Genomic DNA, 20,504 nt, shown 5'->3' with positions numbered 1-20,504 from the left:
TTGAATGACATGCCAATTGATACACTGGCATTTGTATAAAGTTTAAAAAAGAATATATCATCAGTGTTTTCTGGAAAAATTAGGATGTGTGTGTGTGTGTGTGAAAAAAAGTCAATGTTTTGCATACCCACAGAGATATCATCGCCCACGGCCCCCCCAAGGAAAAAAAAAATCCTAGCTCCGCCAGTGACTGCGACATTTGCAACAATGAGCTGTTAATAAGTTAACAACATCCCAGAATTGTCACAGTTTCATGCACCCCAAATTGGAAAACGATCCCATCAATGCAAAATATTAGGACTCAAGGCGCAATGCAGAGATGCAAACCCAGATTGATGCCTCAAATTCCTTCAGAATTGAGCATATCTCTCTGTCAGGCAGGAAACAAGCTGTTTTTTTTTTTTTTTGCTTGCTAGCTCAGACAATCCAGGAAGTGATGCTCCTCCCACTAGCTGTCCTACTTTTTGACATCAAATGATCCTCTTCCTAGTTTGTGGCATGAAAGGCATCCCACTGTTGTCTGTTCCTTACACCCGGCTGTTCCCCCCCCCCCCCCCCCCCAAATTATATATTTGTGAACCCAGTTCTGTTTATTTCCAGTCAGAGTTCACCTTTTAATGATACATGTTGGTTGCAAAATTTCTGGCTCCATTCCTTTATTTCTCTCATCGCCATAGTGAGTCAGCAGAAGGGATAATGACTCTCACAAGAAAGCTCCCTTGTTGGTTCACAGGTGAGGCCTTGGCAGGCTGCAACCAGCGGGAACAATTAAGTCCAGTGCTTACCGGAGCTGCGCCCGTTCGAAAAATCCAGCTGATGCGGTTTCCGGGCATGAAAGCAACGGCCAACCCTCGTTGACTGGGAAGGTCAGTGGCGGGATTAACAAAAATAATAGCACATATTAACTCATTCAATGCCAGCTCAGTTCAAATAGATTATTGACGTCTAGAGCTGTCAATGGCAGTGAATTAATTAATTGAACAATGTTGAAGGTATCTGGTGTAATAAGGGGAAATTGTGGAATTGGACGAGTTGGGCCTCAACGGGATGGTGCTGTCGGATCTGAGTGCTTTAATGAGGGCAAGCCAAGAAGCGGCACGGTATATAGCTAGCAGCTGGATCCACTCCAACAATGCACCATTCAGGAAATGCCCCCCCCCCCAAACGCTTTTTTTCTAGAATAAGATATTAAAAGCTGCCACTTGTGTTTATTTACACAACTGGCACATTGACTGTCCTATTAAAGCTGCAGGTGCAAGAGCAATAGATTTTTTTGTATTCTTTTTTTTTAATTCAATGTTATACCAGGTAAGCCAATTGAGAACATTTACATCTCATTTACAATGGTGACCTGGATAATTGATTGTGATTCAATCTAACATCAATTCTTGATTAAAATATGTTGTGTGATTAATCCCTCTCTGATATGGCAATTACACTTCTCAATTAAAAAAAACAACAACAGCATGAATACAATGTGCATTAAAGTACCGCTGAAACTTTATTGTATTTTTACTGAACAGGACAAAGAACCCACATAACCGTTATGTGCAGAAAACGCCAATTCGACTAATTATTGCAATTTAGTTTTTGCGATATGCTCGACGTGGCACAATCTTGTTAGCCTGCAGTGGGACTGTCACTTTGCCTTGGACCAGGCGAACCATTCAGGCGGAAGGTGGAACAGTGTGTACCAAAAACATATCGACAGTTGAAGCTTTTGTTCGGATGAGCTGATGACAAAAAAAAAAAATCCAGCTCAATTCGTTCAGAGACAAAATGCATTCTATGCATATCGATGTTAAACAATATTCAGCAATAACAAGCAAATAAATATTGCAGATATTTAAACGCGATCGAATATTAGTCACGTCAGGGTTTTGGCCGTTTATTTATTTGACATTACTGCCCTCTGCTGGTTGGTTGTAGTAACAGCTCGTGCTACATGCCAAATTTGATTTCGCACTGAGCAGAGTCATTGGACAAACCCAGCTGCTTTTGGAGCTCAGCTTTCCGTCTCTCCATGTGGTTGATGTCTCTGGACATTAGCCTGGATGGATCAGGGACAAATCGGTGAAACTCCAACATACAGGCGAAACAAAAATTATATAAAAAAAAAACTTGAAAAAATTCCACAGACGTGCATGAATGTGGTGGTACCAAACAATATTACCGTTTTTATCCATGTATAATGCACCCCCATGTATAATACGCACCCTAAAAATGGCATGTCGATGCTGGAAAAAAGCCTGTACCCATGTATAATACGCACCCAAATTTTGACTCTTACTTAAGTCCGTAAACGTAAAATTATTTCAGAAAAAAGATCATCTTTGGGAACAAGCGGATGTTATTCTGCCGGTCAGTATCACTGCGCATGCGCTAGCAAACTCGATAGCGAAGAAATGTTTCGGATTTGTGTAGGGTACATTGTGACGGCAAATGAGCAGGTGATCGAGCAAGCGTCTGATACGAGAGCATTGCGTTCGTATGAAGCGTGTTTGAAGTGAACAGCAGAGAAGAAAGCGCATCTGTAATGGCCTCCGTATCATATCCGGATTAAAAAAAAATTGTACCCATGTATAATGCGCACCCCAGATTTTAGGACAATAAATTTGTTAAATTTTGCGCATTATACATGGAAAAAAACGGTAAGTCTTTACCTGCGGGCAGCCTGGGTCTTGCTGATTTGACAGTGAAGGTGCTTGCTGATGGCGTCAAAGCGCTTGGTTTGCCCCTAAGACAAGTGCAAATACATTGAATACATTGGGTAGGCTCGAATGTTTCTTTGGCCCTACCTCAATGTCTTGCTTGATCTGAGCATGGGTCTCCAATTCTTTCTGAAGAGTTTCCCTCTTCTGCACTATATTTTTCATCATCTCTTCAATCTCCACTCTCAGCGCAGCAATTTCTCTCTGGAAAGATAAAATCAAGCTGTGTGGAAATAAACCCAATTGTACAAATTTACCTTTGCCGATTGGACATGGACTCCATGTGGGTTTTTTAAATCCTCCTTCAGCTCCTCTTTGGCCTTCCTTAGTTTCTGGACAAGTGTCCTCTTCTCTTCGCAAGTACCGGTCTGGCCCACCACACGCAGAACCGCCTGCCTGTGGTCCTCCATCTTTTTTCGATAAAGGTCAAACTGAGCCCGTTGCATGCAGGCCTTCTCCTCCCCCTCGTTTATTTGCTCCAGGAGTTTTGTGTTTTCCACTGTGATGGAGACACATTGGTCACGTCCAGCCTGCATCTTCTGCTCTAAATGTATCATGTCATCCTCCATGATAAGGAGGTCCCTTGCTGTACGTTTCAGCTTCTTCTCAGCCTCATCGCTTTTCTTCTGCACGTCCAATAGAGTCACCTGATAAAACCGAACTCTACTCAAACACATCCAGATATATTCTTTTATTTATTGCAACTAAAATGAATCATTTTAATTATCATGATTGACTGAAAACAAATATTGAGAGGAAAAAATACTACAAATATTTTTTTAAAAAGGTCAACCTGTAGGGAGTTGAGAGTTTCGTTTTCTTTTTGTAGGATTTCGGTCTCTATGATGTTTTGTTGGTTAATATTTTCCAGGACTTGGTCAACTGACAATTGACTCTGAACTCCTGAAAGTTAGATCGGAACAGAGTATTAATTCCTTTGTAAATGAAAACATAATGTCCATAAAATGAACAATATCAAATTTAGCATTGTGATTAGAAGGTAAAATGAGCTAGTAGATAGCGATGCTAACATTGAAAAATGACTTCTTTTTTTCTTAAAGAAGACAGAATATTGATTAAATTCTCAAAATGTGTGTGTAATATTCATTTGTATTTCATCCCGTACCAGTACTGCTGGAAGGATTTGACATTTTATCATCAGCTAGGTGAGTTTTTCTCTCAAGGGCTCAAAATTGCCGGTGAAACTACGTCCGCGGTAAAACTACAGCTCCCAGACTGCTTTGCGGTGACACGCCCCTTCATTTGCCAAACTACTTCCGGGTTACCAATGCCATATTTCTGTTTTGTTATCGAACCTGTTGTGATTTTACTCATCGCTTTCATGTACGCTAAAAACTATACTGACAAATGTTTTCTTGTAGTTTGTACCGCCTGCGCACCGTCTTACCCCGCGTAGTTTACAACAACCTTAAAAGAGGACGACGGAGGACAATATCAAGTGTGACACTTGGAAAGACACAACGCCATGTTGGTACATTGGAGACAAGGCGCTTCTTTCACGGCTTGTACGAAAACGATTCTGTTCGAACTTACGTCCGACAACTCATGGACTATCACAAAGCCCTTGACCAGAAGTTGCACCGCTCAAACGTGAACGAAGCTGACAGGAAATTGATGGTGAAGAAGTATACAGAGCTGCTACCTTTGGCAAATGTCTTTTACAATGTTGAACAAGCGGTTAAAGATCTTGATGAAGTTCGGTCCATTTTGCATTGTAAGTCGACCCACCTCCCCCTTTTACAGTTTTGGGGAATTCATTAATATGTATACATAGGGGTGTCAAACTCTGTTTAAATAAAAAAAAAGAAAAGATTTTATTAAAAGTGAAGACAATTTGCAATTCTAGTAATGACCCACGAATTTGATGCACAATTTGTTTTCGCGGGCCACACAAAATGATGTGGCGGGCCGTATCTGGCCCCCGGGCCTTGACTTTGACACCTGTGGCTTAGTAACACATTCCTCAGTGGCAAATGTACTTTTTCGACGATATTAACACAACATTGTTTCTCCCTATAACTGCAGCCCCGATTGGGTCCAAAGATGAAGAAGCAGAACAGTTTGCTCAGCTGCTGAAAGAAGAGGAAGCTCTCATCGCAGACAGGATTTCAGTCTTAAAGGAAGAGGTACAGTAGACTGATCAAATGTACTACTGCAGAATATTCAATGCTTGAGTATCTCGCTTTTGCTCTCCAGCTAATCAAAGCTCTCTTACCGACTGACCCTCTGGACTCGAGTAACGTTTTACTGGAAGTCGTTTCAGGGCGAACAACTGGAGGTTTGTGAATTCTCAATTACGGCTCAGTTGGATTTATTAAACATATTTTTTTTCCTGTGTGTGTTTTTTTTAGGTGATATATGTCAACAATTCACCAGAGAAATGTTTGACATGTACCAGGGTTTTGCCGCTTACAAGAAGTGGGATTTTGAGATGTTGAATTACACTCCGGCAGAATACGGTGTGTTTACTACCGTAATTTTAGGACTATAAATCGCACCGGAGTATAAGTCGCACCAGCCATAAAATGCCCAAAAAAGTGAAAAAAAACATATATATGTATATAAGTCGCCCCCCCTACCCAAACTATGAAAAAAAACGCGACTTATAGTCCGAAAATTACGGTATATACTGTATATATTTCGCATGTTGAGATACACCGAAGAACTTTTTCTCATGTCCTCAGGTGGTTTGCATCACGCAGCCGCACAGATAGCCGGGGAGAACGTGTACAGACATCTGAAGCATGAGGGGGGGACGCATCGGGTGCAGAGGATTCCCGAGGTGGGCCTTTCCTCCCGGATGCAGCGCATCCACACGGGAACCATGACTGTTATCATCCTGCCTCAACCTGTTGAGGTAACTCCTCAGTAGCTCTCAACTTCAACGACGGATTGATGTGAACGCTAACGTGCGCTCCAGGTTGATGTCAGCGTCGACCCGAACGAGCTGCGCGTGGACACCTTCAGATCTCGAGGTGCCGGGGGTCAAAGTGTCAATACGACCGATAGCGCGGTGCGCATCGTTCACCTTCCTTCGGGTACGACATTACGACGACCGCCGAGCTTCTCCGGACTTGCAATTGCAGTATTTCCTTTTCAGGTATTACAGCAGAGTGTCAGCAGACCCGCTCTCAACTGAAGAACAGAGAAACTGCCATGCGTGTGCTGAAGGCCCGCCTCTACCAGAGCTTGATGAGTAAAGAGACGGAGCAGAAAAATTCTGCACGGAAGCAGCAGGCAAGCTAACTCCAATTTCTCATTAGGGCTCTGTCGGACTGAATGAACTTAATTCAAAGCTACCGTATTTTCTGGCCTATAAGGCGCACCGGACTATAAGGCGCACCTTCAATGAATGGCCCATTTTAAAACTTTATCCTTATATAAGGCGCACCGGACTATAAGGCGCACCATTAATGCATCATGTCAGATTTCTAATCATTCTCCATTTTATCTTTTTTATTTCAACTTCAGACGGAACAAATTACTTTATAATCATAAAATAATGATCCATAGTCTTTTTGAGTCATGATTCATAGTCTTCAGCGGGCCACTTATGATTGATTTCATGACACAATACTTCGGGCCAGTTTGAATTTAGGAATTTGGTCCATATATAAGGCGCACCGGACTATAAGGCGCACTGTTGGTTTTTGAGAAAATTTTAGGTTTTTAGGTGCGCCTTATAGGGCGGAAAATACGGTAGTTTGTATTCGTAACGTCTAACGTGTGCCGCCTCCACGGCAGGTGGGAACACGCTCGCAGTCGGAGAGGATCCGGACCTACAACTTCAGCCAGGATCGTGTCACGGACCACCGCAATGGCTACGTTTGCAGGGACATTAAGGTTAGCGCCAGACTTTAAAAAAAAAAAGTCACCGGAGCGACGGTGTCAGTCACGTTTCTTCATGTTCTTCACATCCACGTCAGGAGTTCATGCGAGGGGGCAAGGCGCTCGATGATCTCATCACTGGCGTACTGGAAGAGGCAGAAAGGGAGGCGCTTCTGGACCTGGTGGCCGACAGCAGAAGCAGTGCTTATCCTTCTGCAGACTGACCCACACCGCAACTTGCTGGGTTTGTTGTTTTTTAACAATATCGAAAAAGTGAGACTTGTGGCGTCTTTTATTTTTACATTGCAGGTCTTGCTTGTGGAAATTTGTATTATTTGCAGTTGACTGTACACTGATTATGCCTGTGATTAAATTATTCTCCCTAAAATAATGTGATTAAATTATTTTCCCTAAAATATTATAATTAAGAACCTTTTCTCGGTAAGAAATGGTTCAAATTAATATTTGGGAAGCCTTTTTGTGTAAAAGGTGTCTTGTTTATTATTAACCTGCCCCAATTGGTCACAAGCTGCCAGCTGATCTGTACATCTCCAAAAGTAAGTCAAATGAAACGGATAATTAGACTCATTTACAATTCACCGAAACTGAAAAGAAAAAAAATGGTGGCTAGTCATCATTGTCTCTCTGTCGAAAGCTTCTAGACTTTCCGTTCTGTGTTTTGCTTTTCTTGAAAGAAGTGCTTCCGCCTTCCATTCCCAGCGACGTGATGATGCGCTCCTTGAACTTGGGTTTCGGTTCCGGCGGCAACTCCGTCACTACAATCTCCTCGTCTACTTTGGGCAATTGTAAGTCCACGTTGGCGCTGGAGAGAGAAAAGGAGAACAGATGAGGTACTGAAATGATTCATGTAAAAGTCAGGTCCAGCTGCTGAGTACTGAACGGCACACGTACTATGGATCCTTCTCCTCCTTGATCCGTTCCCAAGCCCCGTAAGGGTTCTGCGATTTTGGCCTCTTTGCTTTTGTCACCTCTTCCTTTTTTTCCACTATGGGTTCACTTTGGAGCTCCTCTTGCTTCTCCTCCTTGACATCCTCTTGAGGCATATTGTTGCTTGTTTGGTCATCTTCTCCCTCTGCTTTCCTTTTCTGAAAGAGCCCATCAAGAAATTTGACGACAAATTGAATGTTCTTCATCGCTATTGTTCTTACCCTAAAGCTATCTTCTGGGACGACGGAGGGCAAGCTGGGTTTTTCAGTCACTTCTTCGCTCTGCGACAACTCAGCCTCCTTACAGTCGGCGTCTCCAGCGAGTTCCTCCTCAAGTGTTTTGTCACTGCCAGATGCCAAGGTGGATTCGGGAATTTCATTGGGGTCTTTTGGCTTTTCCCATCTGGACTCTTGAGAGGTGAGACAAATGAGATGAAAATGAACTGACCGTTTGCTACGTCAGTAAAACATATAATAGAAAAGTGAGTTTAAAAAACAAATATACAACCTCCTGTTTGTGTGTTGTACCAATATGCATATCCTTCAGGGCTGATACTTTCCTTCCAAATACTACCTGAAGCGCTCTAGAAAAAAAACCAAAAAAAAAAACCAAGAGAGCAATCAGATAAAATGGCATTTATAAAGAATGTTGAAGCAGAATATAAAACCTTAAGCACCGAGTTTGAGCTGCCCCGGTAACCTTTGGGTTTCTCCCACTGAGAGTCTGTGGCCAAATAAATCAATCAAGAGTTACAGTGATAGGACATGACCCAAAAAAAGACCTCCGATCATGCTCACCTCCAGTTATGGTGTTGTAATAGTATTTGTGTCCGTCATCTGTCTGTATGTCAACCCAACACAGATTTTGCTCCCCAGATGACTTTTTGGGTTTCTCTGTGTTCTTCTGATATTTTTTCCAGTATGGTGGTGGCTCGCACAATACTATGGGAGGTGCTTTGGGCTTTGGCAGGACTGCGGCTGAGGCACAAGGACCTGACACAAGAAAACACTTTTTGAAGATGTCTTTGATATTTTCACCATAATTGCACACACACTTACCTGACTCCATTTCCAGTCTTTTCAGGTCTTCCTCATATGCCTTCAGTGCAGCCTCCTCCATTGCTGCAAACTGTTTGGATTTACGGTTTTCTTGCTTCGCTTGTTGGAGACTCTTCTTTTTAATCTACACGCACAGAAAGTTAATGTAGCCAATAAGATGTAAGACTTCTCCGTCTGATCTCTTCTGCCAGTGATGATGCTAAAATTAATTTTTCATAGCTGCTGGTATGCCAACAAAGTTTACACAAATGTCACTTATTGATCCAGTAATCGTTCAAATACAAAAAAACAAATATAATACCTCGGAAATTTTGGCTGCCACATTTTCTTTGTGATTCTTCCCTCTTTCGTGAAATTCGATGCTCTGCAATACAAAATACACATGAAGACTTGAGAGCATCTCATGGACACTGTCCTCGCCAATACACAAATCAAATGAAGATCACTTACGGGCTTATTGTCGGCAATCCAACACTTGCAGTATTGGCAAAATTTCCTCGGTTGTGACTTCCAGTAGTCAGCCCTGAAAGTAAAGGAAAGTAAAGGCATTAACACCCTACGCTTGAATATAGCCTTGACAGCTATGTGGCTAATTGCAAGAATATATATAGATATGCTTCCCTGAAGCCTAGCCCTGGATTATTTTTTACCATACACGTTGAATATTCGACAGTTGGTACTCACATTGTCGTATTTGAGTGTGACTGTAAGGCAGGAATGAGTTAAAACAAAGAAAACGAGACTTGTGCTGTATACATTTGAACAACACTGTCCATTGCTGATGACGTCATCACACGGCGCCTCTACCCTCTTTTACGTTTACGGCATAGTTCGATATATGTATCTGCGTGTGATATTACATAGACAAATTAGTACGTAGGTACAGCTTAAAAGATAAAACGATTGAGGATTCATTTTCTTTACTTTATAGTACAAAATGAATCAGTCAAGCTTCAACGTCCCATATGGTCTAGCGGTTAGGATTCCTGGTTTTCACCCAGGCGGCCCGGGTTCGACTCCCGGTATGGGAACACGTTTCTTTTTTTGTCCATTATGAAAATGATCAGTGGAATAATGTTCTGGCCTATTGAAATTAATCTCAAAACGAATTTTTAAAGTAATGACGTTGTGAAAAGTACGCAAATATATTCGAAATCACCATTATAACGTGGCATCATGGTAACTTCCGGTCAGCGTGTGAAGTGGTTATGCAACATGACATTTCCGGTCGGCATTTCATTTCCGGTAGGAATGATTAATACGTTGCCGAGCAAAATGCTCAATATGCAAAAAAAACTTAACTATAATTAGACATGTTTAATTATTGTACATATTTTTATCTATCCATCAATTTACTCATCCAGCCATCTATCTGTGATTTACAGTATCTGCAACAAACAAACCCAAACTGTTAGGGCTCTGACGTCATCACCAAGCGCCGAAGAGACGCAAAAGGTCGGTGCCTGACTGACTACACGCCCTTTTGAATTGTCCTGTAGCTGGAGTAGGGCAACCGGCTTTGGGTCCAACTGCGGGGCTTCGGTGCTGCGGGGCTCCCCATGATCAGCACCATGGCTGGGTCGTCACACCGCGTAACGCTCGGACCGCTGGTTGCTGCCATCGACCAGGGCACCAGTTCCACACGCTTCTTGGTAAGACTGACCAAATGACAAGCGGACACGAGTGGCTCAATCGACGTTAACTTTCGTTATTTTTAATTCATGTCCGTACGTATCAGATAAGGCACAGGTATCAAAGTCAAGGCCCGGGGGCCAGATACGGCCCGCCACATCATTTGATGTGGCCCGCGAAGACAAATTGTGCAACGAATTCGTGTCATTACTAGAATTGCAAATTGCCTTCACTTTTAATAATATATATTTTTTCCAAATATTTGACCAGTTTTTACTCGTCTGATTTGAAAACGAGTTATTTGTCAGTTTATTTTGTAGCTTTTACTCTATATAATATGAGGTGCTCATACATTTATTTGGGTCGACAGTCATAATGGCCCTCCGAAAGAAGCTATGACTACAATGCGGCCCGCCAAAAAAATGAGTTTTATTTTATTTTTTATATTTTCAACCACTTATGTCATAAGTGGTTGAAAATATTTTAAAAAATATAAATAAAATACCCGATGAGACGTTCGGCAGTGTGCAACAAGCGTAGCTCCCAGTCCAAATGTTTTCCAGGTTGCTGGGGCACTAAATGTGTGCTCTTTTGGTAGGTGTTCAATTCCAAAACGGCAGAACTCCTCAGCCATCACCAGGTGGAGATAAAACAGAGCTTCCCCAAAGAAGGGTCAGTGTGTGCTCAAATCCTCCAGAGTGAAGACTTCCAAATCCTGAATTGTGTGTTGTTGTTTTTTTGGTGCCTCTCAGATGGGTGGAGGAAGACCCCAAAGAAATCTTGCAGTCTGTGTACGAGTGCATGGAACGTACATGTGAAAAGCTCACACAACTCAATATCGACATCGCAAATATTAAAGGTGTGTAGCGCTGGGACTCTTGTGGTGACATTTTGAGTGACATTTTCATTTGGTTTCTTCCCAGCGATTGGAGTGACCAACCAAAGAGAAACCACACTCGTTTGGGACAAAGAAACCGGGGAGCCGCTGTACAACGCAATCGGTAACGTTTCTATCCTTACTGTGAGAAAAAAAAAAGAAATTTATTTAATTTCTTTCTTTAATTTAATTTATTTTATTTTATTTTATTTAATTATTTAATTTATTTTATTTAATTAAATTTAAAATTTATTTCTTATTTTCCAGTTTGGCTTGACCTGCGGACTCAATCCACAGTTGAGAGTCTGATCAACAAAACACCCGGGAGGAATAAAAACCACTTGAAGGTGAAAACCTCACACAGTTGCCGTAGCAACTTTGAGCCAATTGAAACGCATGAATGAAAACATTTGGCGTATCGGCATTATCCCACCCATCCCTAATTATGAGGATGATATATTTGGTTCTTAAAAATGGACCCAGAGACAGAATAGATGTGTTGCAAATGATTGTTATGAAAAGGCAGAAGAATGTCAATTGATCCGACCTGCCCCCCCCCTTTATTTTTCACCGTCTAGCATAAAACAGGCCTCCCCATCAGCACTTACTTCAGCGCGGTGAAACTTCGCTGGTTGATGGACAATGTCGACGACGTTCACAAAGCCGTGCTTTGTCACCGCGCCATGTTTGGCACCGTGGACTCTTGGCTCATTTGGGTGAGACGTTTGTCTGTCGCTTATCTTTCTTTTCTGGTTCAAAGAAGTTGAGATTACTCCCCAGTGTTTAACCGGAGGCAAATCCGGAGGGGTCCACTGCACCGATGTGACCAATGCCAGCCGGACCATGTTGTTCAACATTCACACAATGGACTGGGACCCGGAGCTGTGCAAGTATGACACCTAGTGGTCACCCGTGTAAGTGCAACATTAGACCCTTCACTTGTGCTTTTTCTTGATCCCAATCAGATATTTTGGCATCCCAATGGAGATTCTGCCCCGAGTGAGAAGTTCTTCTGAAATCTACGGCCTCATGGTGAGCCATCGTCACAATTATTATTATTTTTTAATATTGCCAGGCCGCTTCCGAAATAACCAGAGCTGTTGCGAGTGCATGAATGTTGACTGAGAAACTCTTGTCGGCATTATTTTTGTGTGCCATTGTCTCCCCTCTCTCACCGGTAGAAAATAAGTTCTAGCTGGGTAAGTCATTTTGTAACTCGCCACTTCCCTCATCGGGCTAAAGTTAGTCACCCGGCCGCTTCCGTTCCGCACGCTCATTTCCAACTTCTATTGCCGAACAAGTTTGAAGAATGCAAAGGCAAAATGTGCCGTTCTAATTGAATGTAAACATTCTTACGCTGCCATTTGGAAATGGGCTGTTTGGCTTTGCTTCTCATGTGACCTGACGCTCGCCATCTTCTGCATGAATAAATCTCTTCACTCCTTCAACGCGCCTCACAAAGGAGTGAAGACATTGATCCATGTCCACTTGAACACTGCTCTGTTTAAAAATGTATCCTTGTCCCTGCGCTTTTTTTTTTTTTTTTTTTACAAGATGATATTTTTGTTTATTTGTTGAATATTTGACAAGAATTTGTTTTGCTGGGCGAGATATTCCTTGTTAAAATTGAACATTATTTGTGGGGAAAGCGAGAGCTCATGCGACCTGCGCTATTTAAATCAATATCACCATAAGGTGCCTTTGAGACGTCACCAAGAACAACCCTTTTCCATTGAACTTCATATTTATTCGATATAGTCGATGTATTACTGTTTGAATTGCATATCGGTAAAACACCCCATTCACTTGAAATAAATGAATCAATGCACCGCAAGTGGAATTTGCTGACATCCAACTACACACAAATAATGGCAAATTATAAAATGGTGTCTTTTTTCCAAACTCAAAAGTTGTATAACGAAAGAATTGCGATGAGGACACCAGTGGCACCTTATCGGGATATGAAGGTGTTTAATATTGCTTTATGGCAGCTGTTATTTGCCTCAATGTGGTCAAATAATCTGGGCAAGGTGGTTTCACATGAGCACCAAAGTTTTGTGTTTGAGCATTTTCGCAATAGAATCTACTTGGGCTTTTCATTCAATGTCACCCGTGAATGTACTTTTGTCTATTATTATTATTATTATTATTATAAATTAGTGACAAGAAATAAACGACAGTCCACCCAATGAATGTTCTGTGATCGCTTGGCAGAAATCAGGAGCGCTTTCCGGCATTCCCATTTCAGGGGTAAGTATTTCTCCATTTTTTTTCAGCCCGTGCAAATGGCCGCAAATGTGACGCTTGTGTTTTTCCTCATTAGTGTCTTGGCGATCAGTCGGCAGCGCTGGTTGGACAGATGTGCTTCCAGGACGGGCAAGCCAAAAACACGTAAGTGCGCGCGCCATGTGGCTAAGATTAAAAAAATATATATACCGTAATTTTCGGACTATAAGTCGCACCGGAGTATAAGTCGCACCAGCCATAAAATGCCCAAAAAAGTAAAAAAAAAAACATATATATGTATATAAGTCGCTCCTGAGTATAAATTGCCCCCCCCCCACCCAAACTATGAAAAAAAAAAAAAAACGCGACTTATAGTCCGAAAATTACGGTATATTTTACCCAAGTAACATGGTTCCATTTTTTTGTTTTGTGTTCTAGGTATGGAACAGGCTGCTTTTTGCTGCGCAACACTGGCCCCAAGGTGTCGCCACTGAGCCGCAAATGTCTGGAGCTTGTCGTGTTGCCTTCAATGTTGAGCCGCTGTGTTTTTTTCTTTTTTTTGCAGCCTGTCATGTCCGAGCACGGGCTTCTCACCACCGTGGCTTACAAACTGGGTCGAGACAAACCCGCCTGCTACGCCTTAGAGGTACAGCACCAGGAAGACAATTGTTCGGTTTTGCAGCCTCGTCCCACACCGTGTGTCGTTCCCGCCAGGGTTCCGTGGCCATCGCGGGAGCCGTGGTCCGTTGGCTGCAGGATAATCTCGGCATCATCGAGTCGTCCGAGGAGCTCGGTATGTCGTTTGATATCGTGTATCGAGAGTTTGTCGTACAACCCGTGTAATATTTTTGTGCGCAGAGAAATTGGCCGCATCGGTTGGGACATCCTACGGTTGTTATTTTGTTCCTGCTTTCTCGGGCCTTTATGCGCCGTACTGGGAGCCCAGTGCGAGAGGGTAGGACCCAGTTTGGAACACGTTGAGCCAGACTTTTTGGTGACGGACACTTTCTTTGTGCCACAGGGTCATTTGCGGCTTAACCCAGTTTACAAATAAGAGTCACCTCGCTTTCGCCGCCTTGGAAGCGGTCTGCTTCCAGACACGAGAGGTGCCCACGCACACTGGAACCCTTTTGCTCCTGCTTTTTTGAAGTCGAGCGCCCATTTTTTATTTATTTTTTGCAGATTCTGGACGCCATGAATCAGGACAGCGGCATCCCACTCACCCAGCTGCAGGTGGACGGGGGTATGACGTCCAACAGGTTGCTGATGCAGCTACAGGCCGACATACTCTGCATCCCTGTCGGTAGGCCTCGCCTTCGCCCTCCACATCCTCGTCGTCACTCTTTGACCCCAACCGTGTGAATGTTTTTTGTAGCAGAATTTTAAAAAAAAAAAATTGTCTTTAGTTTCCAAACAATCCCCTTTCTTAATTTTCCCTCAGTGAAACCATCCATGCCGGAGACTACCGCTCTGGGCGCAGCGATGGCGGCCGGCGCAGCGGAGGGCGTGAGCGTGTGGAGTTTGAACCCGGACGACTTGAGCGAAGTCACGTCGGAGAAGTTTGAGCCTCAGATCAACCCCGAAGGTATGTTTTCAAAAAGCCCACCCCGCTGTCCATGATGTGACGTTTTCCCACGTCCGTGTCCGGCAGAAAGCGAGTTTCGCTATGCCCGCTGGAAGAAAGCCGTTCAGAAGTCAATGAACTGGGAGACCACCGAGCTTCCCACGAATGGAAATGGTAGGGCTTCACGATCGGGAGGCTCCTCACCGTGACTCGAACGCTTGTTATCTGGTGGTCAGGTGAATGCAGCATCTTCTGCAGTGCCCCGCTGGGCTTCTACATCATGGGCAGCATGCTGATGCTCATTGGAGCCAATTACATTGCAGGTGAGTGTCCGTCCGTCTGTTTTCATCATGAGAGCAATCGGGGAAATTCATGAGCTTTTTCTGTCTTATCTCAAGGGCACAACTAGTCTCCTGGCAGAGACCCCCCACCCCCCCCCGTCCACTCCACAACTGACAATTAATGGTACCTTCCCTGGATTTGATTTCTGAACTATAGCGGGATTACGCATGCAGTTTGTGTTTTTCTTACTATTTTATGAGCTTGCTTACTGCCAGGTGACTCTTGAGCCAGTTTCTGTACATGATGAATTCTGCTTTTTCATAGTTTCCCCATTTTTCTTCAAGGTATTTTTTGTGCACTTTATACGGTCTTTTAGGTTTTTTGGGGGGGGTACGAAGTCTATATGTTTTTCTATTGGAAAAATTCTATTTATGTGGAATCCTCTCGTGAGCGGAACGGAATTCTTTTGTAGACTTGAATCCCGTCGCTCCAAAACGATGAACAGAAAGCACTTGTTGAATGAATGTAGGTCAGTGTTTGTATCAAAAAAAAAAAAAGTAAAGAGTAAACACTGTAGACTGGGCCCCAAAATGGAACAAAGTGTCAGGAGGGTGGACAATACAGTCATGTCTCACTTTCCCTCACTATGATCCGAAATCATAAATAAAATTGGCTCTAACTCTCTCTGTGTACATTGAAGTCAGTTGATTGGAAAATTATAACATACAAATGAAATGAGTAAATATTCTGGCAAAATGTGATTTCTGTTATTGAAAACTCTAAACCTAGAATTTTGTAATTAAAATCCACCGCTACCACAAAGCCCTCCTGCTGATGGAGGGCCTCTCCATGCTTCTCACCGAACAGGAAGACATACTCAGCGTGAGCAAATGTAAGTCAGATGTCAATGCGGAAAATGCTCACCCGCTCCCTTCAACCCAGCTTACATCTCTTTTCCCTTCCGCGTGCAGGTAAAGAGTGTATCGAGCGGCGCCTCACCGCCTTGCAGTCCGGGCTCTGCGTTTGAGAAAAAAACGCGTCACCCCCATCGTTGTCGACAAACTTCATCTCAGCACATCACGTCCAGTCAAACATCAACTTCACCTCCCTGAAAGAAAAAAAAAAAAATACAACTCGAGCTGCGGACATGGGCATGCCTTTCTGTGAAACTGATGTCGGTCAAGATGCACCTCGCTGCATTCGGACTCGTTTGAGAGACCCCACCTCAGCCCCAATTGAGGCGACATGCAGGAGCAGTTATGGCCAAGTTGTCATAAATATACACACATATGTACTCCAGCGTACATTTTGACGATGGACAAGTCAAATGCAGCGGACAACTGAACTGTCTTCACGCTTCACCTTTACAGAAGCTGCACCCCGACACGGAGCTACAGTAGACAAAAAAGCTGGGCGTGGCCAAGTATCATCCTCATCATGTTATGTATGTTCACATGATACCACTTTGAGTGCTTGTTTCAAACCCGTTCGTTACTCGCTCGCTTACATTGTACGATAACATTGCGACAAACTGGAGAGGAATTACCGCCAAGATGAATTTAAAATCCTTTTTATAATATTTTTCCATTTTAGCTCCCACCGCTCAATTTGACACTTTACCGACTTGCTTTTCCATGAAGAAGGCGATGCAAAAAATATTTCCAACATTGCGTCAAAGAGGGTCCAAAAAAAAGGCAGATGTTAGAATCTGTGGTTGTCATTACGCTAACGATGCTCCGCTAACCGGTGCACGTTTGTTTGTCTTTGTGTGCAGTTCCTAAATCATCCTTATTTCTTTCTTTGACATTATTTGTATTTTATCAATCATCGCCGTGAAGCAAGTATAATCAAAATGCGGAATGTACGGGGACAGGAGAGAAGCCGCGTCAGGCTGCCTGAATGTTTTTGCACTGTTGAAGTACCGTACAGAGTGGAAGGCGCAACAAACGTCAAATATTGTTTTGTTTGTTTGCTTGACTGACGAGCTCATTTCGATTCCTACTGCCGCACACACACGTTGCGCAATTGTATCATAGTTACTGTGTGTTTGGTGTGAGCGTGTCCATTAACGGAGGGATGCTGCAAACGCAGAGAACGTTTTTCTTTAAGAACATAACGGAAAAAGCTTTATGGTGACGAGGGTTTCAAAAAAAAAAAAAAAGATATATCGCGTTTTCTTTTTTGGGCTTCAGCGTAGTCAATAGGCGACAATTCTGTCCTGAATTTGAAATGTGTTTGCAGTGCTTATTTGAAATATTTGATCTGAATTATTGCTTGTTTTCTTTTTAATGAACTCCAGGCGTAACTCCGAATCCCAATCAGATTTTTAAAAATAATTTGGAGATGGTTGATGTCTGTGTTGCCTGCGTTCAAAGGTGTACATTGTTGTATGCATGCAAGCATGTGTGGGGGAGGCTTGTGAGAAATGTTGAACCTGACCTAATCCCCCCCCCCCCCCCTCATGAAACGAAGTAATCAGATCGGTGACGAAGGAGTAGGGCCACAATCATGAAATTGAAACTTGCAATTTATTGTAAACATACAACATTAATATTGTGATTTTGAAGTTATAAAGATGTTCATAATTCAAAAAGCTCACGACAGTTTACAAAGATGACCAGAATGAAAGCTTTTTCCTCCTCCAGAGGCCTTTTGTCATATGAAAATATATATTGGGTATATTTCTTTCCACGAGCATGTGTCAAATGATTGAGTTGTGCATTCCTATTTTCGGCTCATCCCAGCCCTGCTCAGTCAATATACACCAGTGAGGGCAAATTATTTTTTTTCTCCCCCCTACAATCATTGCTACTGGCCATCCCGATTATTCGCAACTCTGGTCACCATGAAGAGAATGCTTGCATGCATTGAGGTAACTTTATGGCGGGGGGGGGGCTCATGTATTGTATTCTGCTGTGATGTTCTTGAGCAGGATGTTGACAAGGTTTGCGCTCTCCTGCAAAGAGTCCAAAAGTTTTGAGTCTGTGTGTAAAAACCACGCCCGAATGTTGTCATTTATTTGTGTTTAGTATCACTTCTAGGAATTGTAAATTAAGTTATTGCCGTCATGGTATTTATGGATCTGCGGGTGCGGAGGGGAACAGTACCACACCATTTAATATTGTCTGTTTTTCCAAAAGGCTTTCTGCTGAACTTGCAGCAAGGCATTTTCACATTGTCACATATGGCAAGACACTATCTCAATGTCCCTGTGTGTAATATAACCCTTACTGTTGCAACATGAATAATTTTAAAGGAATGGAGATGATGTGGTGATTTTTAAGTATCCATTTATTGATGTCATTTTGTTTTGCCTGGGTTCAAAATGCTACAGACTTATGTCATATTAATTTAGTGTATAGTTAGGAGGCGTTTAATGACTCAAAAAAATCGGAATTAAGGGGTTTAAATCTCAAAATCGATTTAATAAAATCAGAAAGATTAACAATTAATCTAAATGTCCACAATTGACGAACCATACGCCATGGATGCGTTTTTTTTTTTTTTCGTGTCTGTCTGTATAGAACACCTTGTACTTTGTGTCGTTAACCGCACGTCAATTCTTTGTTGACGAAAACAACCATATCGCCACAGATGCGTTTATTTCGTGTTTGTCTGTATAAAAGACCGTATACTCTGATCTTTGTGTCAGACTTTAACTAACTTTAATTTAACCGCACGTTAGTTCTGTGTTGACGAAAACAAGAGGGGTTCTCGTCAATCCGACGTCACAAGAACGCGGCATAAAAAGTGGTGGAGTGTCGCCGTAGTAACTAACAGGCGTCTGAGCAGAGGGCAATTTAGCGTTTTATTTGGTTGCCTTGAACTACTTTTCTTTTGCCATGAATTGTATTGATGAGGTAAGTGATTTTCTCTGTTGGAGGTGGACATCTGACCGCCGGGGTCATTTCACTAAACAGGTCTCTCATTTCTCTGAAACGAACCCTGATCTCTTTTTATTTGAATGTTGCAGAATTAAAGTACCAGATGATCATGGATGCACCCAAGCAAAGCCAAGTAGGTGTTGGACCTGGCGTTCAAATGCGAAGGTGAATATGTCCCCAAGTTTCCTGTTATGTGAAATCGAAGTGAACTAACATGAGACTGTTATTGTTGATTAGAAACATGGGAGACTATGCCGAGGTTCACGGACCCTACAGAGCCAATCGCGGGTATTCAGCCTCGCTGCAGCCTCTCCAAGTCCACAACGGTCTGTCTAATCCACCGCGTGCGTCCACCCTGAGGGAATGTGAGCTCATCATCCGTCAGTTGTACAACACCAACAGTTTACAGTCCCAGCAAGTGAGGCTCACATTTCAAAGCCTTTGCCATGCATTGTGTGTCTCAACTCACGGCAACATTTGTGCGTCTTCCAGATTGTGCGCTACAAGGAGTTGCTGAAAGATATTGTGCTCAACAAGAGAATCACGCCCGAAAACTACAACCTGACCAAAGCCTTCCTTGCGGATGATATTTGGTAAGGTATCAGAAAGCGTCGCCGTGTTAGCCGTGACGTGGAAATGGTAAATTTCCAATCGAAGCGATTTTTTTTGCAGCAAATTCTCTGACAACACATTTCCGAAACTGGATCTGAAAACAGAAAAAACGTAAGTGATTCTCATTTTATTTGTCCTTACATGTGTATTTGAATGAAGGGATAGGAATTAAAACTTGTTTTCTTTTTAAATACAATTCTTTGATGAATCGACAAAATAGATGACGTTACTTGATTATCAAAATGATCATTAATTGCAGCCCTACTTGACTATATTTGCAAACACTTCAATGCACCTTTCCATATCCAAGTGTGGGAAAAAAAAAACACTTTGGTGTTTAAAAATATCTCTTAAATACTTTTGTAGACAAGTCAGGTACTATTTTAGTCAAGTGGAAGCCTGAAAAAGAATCAGCGACTGTTTTGGTCTTGCCATCTGCCTCCAGTCTACGTTCTAGTTAGGAATTGTGTTTTTGTCCTCCCCCAGGACCGCCATTGCCCTCCCGGCGCTCACGCAGGGCCTCAACTCATCTGTGGCGGAGCGCCAGAGACGGAATCGCGCCGTGCGCAGAAGCCACATCAAGGGCGCGGTGCGATGAGATGATCCAGATGCTCACCTCTCACCTGCAACTACGGGGACATGCAAAGTCAGTGTCCGTGTGATGTCACAGATCAAACAGCCAATCAAAAAGCCGTGGAAGAACCGAGAGAAATGTTTTCGCTGGGTAGAAGCTTGTAAACGGCAGGGATTTACAGTACCTAATGTCACCAAAGACACATATATATATATCATTGTCAATTATTCTCAAAGCATCCCCTGATCTTAAGCCCCCCAAAAGAGCTACGAAAAACTCCCAAAAAC

The 20,504-nt window shown here is 42.8% G+C and overlaps 4 protein-coding genes and 1 non-coding gene across 9 annotated transcripts; 3 read left to right on the top strand and 2 right to left on the bottom strand.

Annotated features, from left to right (window-relative positions):
* Positions 1-1,941: 1,941 nt before the first annotated feature.
* On the bottom strand, positions 1,942-3,862 carry LOC133149828 (coiled-coil domain-containing protein 122-like). Its single transcript, XM_061271990.1, is given in 6 exon segments — positions 1,942-2,050; positions 2,664-2,737; positions 2,799-2,926; positions 2,929-3,358; positions 3,475-3,614; positions 3,838-3,862. Coding segments are annotated over 6 exon segments (906 nt in total).
* Positions 3,791-8,889, top strand: mtrf1 (mitochondrial translational release factor 1). Of its 3 annotated transcripts, none has more exons than XR_009713706.1 (11): positions 3,791-4,446; positions 4,758-4,858; positions 4,929-5,010; positions 5,084-5,191; positions 5,417-5,589; positions 5,653-5,770; positions 5,833-5,969; positions 6,477-6,575; positions 6,659-6,804; positions 7,281-7,925; positions 8,428-8,889. XR_009713706.1 is itself a non-coding variant. In XM_061272183.1 (10 exons), exons 1-9 carry the CDS (start codon positions 4,080-4,082, stop codon positions 6,782-6,784), a joined length of 1,311 nt encoding a protein of 436 aa, XP_061128167.1. In that variant the 5' UTR covers positions 3,792-4,079; the 3' UTR covers positions 6,785-6,804; positions 7,256-8,889. The 3 variants fall into 3 exon arrangements, 1 of the variants encoding a protein (XP_061128167.1); XR_009713705.1 differs by having other exon boundaries at positions 3,792-4,446; positions 7,256-7,925; XM_061272183.1 differs by having other exon boundaries at positions 3,792-4,446; positions 7,256-8,889.
* Positions 7,036-9,410, bottom strand: wbp4 (WW domain binding protein 4). Its single transcript, XM_061272184.1, has 10 exons — positions 9,251-9,410; positions 9,017-9,089; positions 8,868-8,930; positions 8,567-8,690; positions 8,306-8,500; positions 8,185-8,231; positions 8,016-8,091; positions 7,730-7,917; positions 7,473-7,666; positions 7,036-7,383 (listed from the first exon to the last, which is right to left on the bottom strand). Coding segments are annotated over exons 1-10 (1,158 nt in total). The 5' UTR covers positions 9,253-9,410; the 3' UTR covers positions 7,036-7,187.
* Positions 9,411-9,525: 115 nt separating this feature from the next.
* On the top strand, positions 9,526-9,597 carry trnae-uuc (transfer RNA glutamic acid (anticodon UUC)). Its single transcript has one exon. It is a non-coding gene; the product is annotated as a tRNA-Glu (tRNA).
* A 388-nt stretch (positions 9,598-9,985) lies between these two features.
* LOC133145496 (glycerol kinase-like) lies at positions 9,986-18,415 on the top strand. Of its 3 annotated transcripts, XR_009710925.1 has the most exons (23): positions 9,986-10,218; positions 10,797-10,870; positions 10,951-11,057; positions 11,122-11,199; positions 11,343-11,422; positions 11,654-11,791; positions 11,856-11,965; positions 12,041-12,107; positions 12,257-12,274; positions 13,290-13,325; positions 13,399-13,466; positions 13,740-13,782; positions 13,867-13,947; positions 14,016-14,094; positions 14,160-14,256; positions 14,323-14,407; positions 14,484-14,604; positions 14,743-14,886; positions 14,953-15,039; positions 15,102-15,188; positions 15,264-15,330; positions 15,971-16,039; positions 16,119-18,415. XR_009710925.1 is itself a non-coding variant. In XM_061269060.1 (21 exons), exons 1-21 carry the CDS (start codon positions 10,126-10,128, stop codon positions 15,272-15,274), a joined length of 1,704 nt encoding a protein of 567 aa, XP_061125044.1. In that variant the 5' UTR covers positions 9,987-10,125; the 3' UTR covers positions 15,275-15,831. The 3 variants fall into 3 exon arrangements, 2 of the variants coding, with proteins under 2 accessions (XP_061125044.1, XP_061125051.1); XM_061269060.1 differs by lacking the exons at positions 15,971-16,039; positions 16,119-18,415 and having other exon boundaries at positions 9,987-10,218; positions 15,264-15,831; XM_061269067.1 differs by lacking the exons at positions 12,257-12,274; positions 15,971-16,039; positions 16,119-18,415 and having other exon boundaries at positions 9,987-10,218; positions 15,264-15,831.
* Positions 18,416-20,504: the final 2,089 nt, after the last annotated feature.

This window comes from Syngnathus typhle, linkage group LG2, assembly GCF_033458585.1.
Source record: "Syngnathus typhle isolate RoL2023-S1 ecotype Sweden linkage group LG2, RoL_Styp_1.0, whole genome shotgun sequence".
Taxonomy (NCBI): domain Eukaryota; kingdom Metazoa; phylum Chordata; class Actinopteri; order Syngnathiformes; family Syngnathidae; genus Syngnathus; species Syngnathus typhle.
Note: the sequence above shows the minus strand (reverse complement) of the source record. Positions and strands in the feature narration are given on the sequence as shown.

Bases quoted from the DNA above. Each gene is read 5' to 3' on its own strand.
- mtrf1 (XM_061272183.1), top strand. From the start codon at position 4,080: ATGTTTTCTTGTAGTTTGTACCGCCTGCGCACCGTCTTACCCCGCGTA. The intron at 5,011-5,083 runs GTTTGTGAATTC...TGTTTTTTTTAG, and splicing joins TTCAGGGCGAACAACTGGAG to GTGATATATGTCAACAATTC. The intron at 5,771-5,832 runs GTACGACATTAC...TTTCCTTTTCAG, and splicing joins CATCGTTCACCTTCCTTCGG to GTATTACAGCAGAGTGTCAG.
- wbp4 (XM_061272184.1), bottom strand. The intron at 8,232-8,305 runs GTGAGCATGATC...ATTTGGCCACAG, and splicing joins TTACAACACCATAACTGGAG to ACTCTCAGTGGGAGAAACCC. The intron at 8,092-8,184 runs GTGCTTAAGGTT...TTTTTTTTCTAG, and splicing joins ACCGGGGCAGCTCAAACTCG to AGCGCTTCAGGTAGTATTTG.
- LOC133145496 (XM_061269060.1), top strand. From the start codon at position 10,126: ATGATCAGCACCATGGCTGGGTCGTCACACCGCGTAACGCTCGGACCG. The intron at 11,792-11,855 runs GTGAGACGTTTG...ATTACTCCCCAG, and splicing joins TGGACTCTTGGCTCATTTGG to TGTTTAACCGGAGGCAAATC. The intron at 14,257-14,322 runs GTAGGACCCAGT...TTTGTGCCACAG, and splicing joins TGGGAGCCCAGTGCGAGAGG to GGTCATTTGCGGCTTAACCC.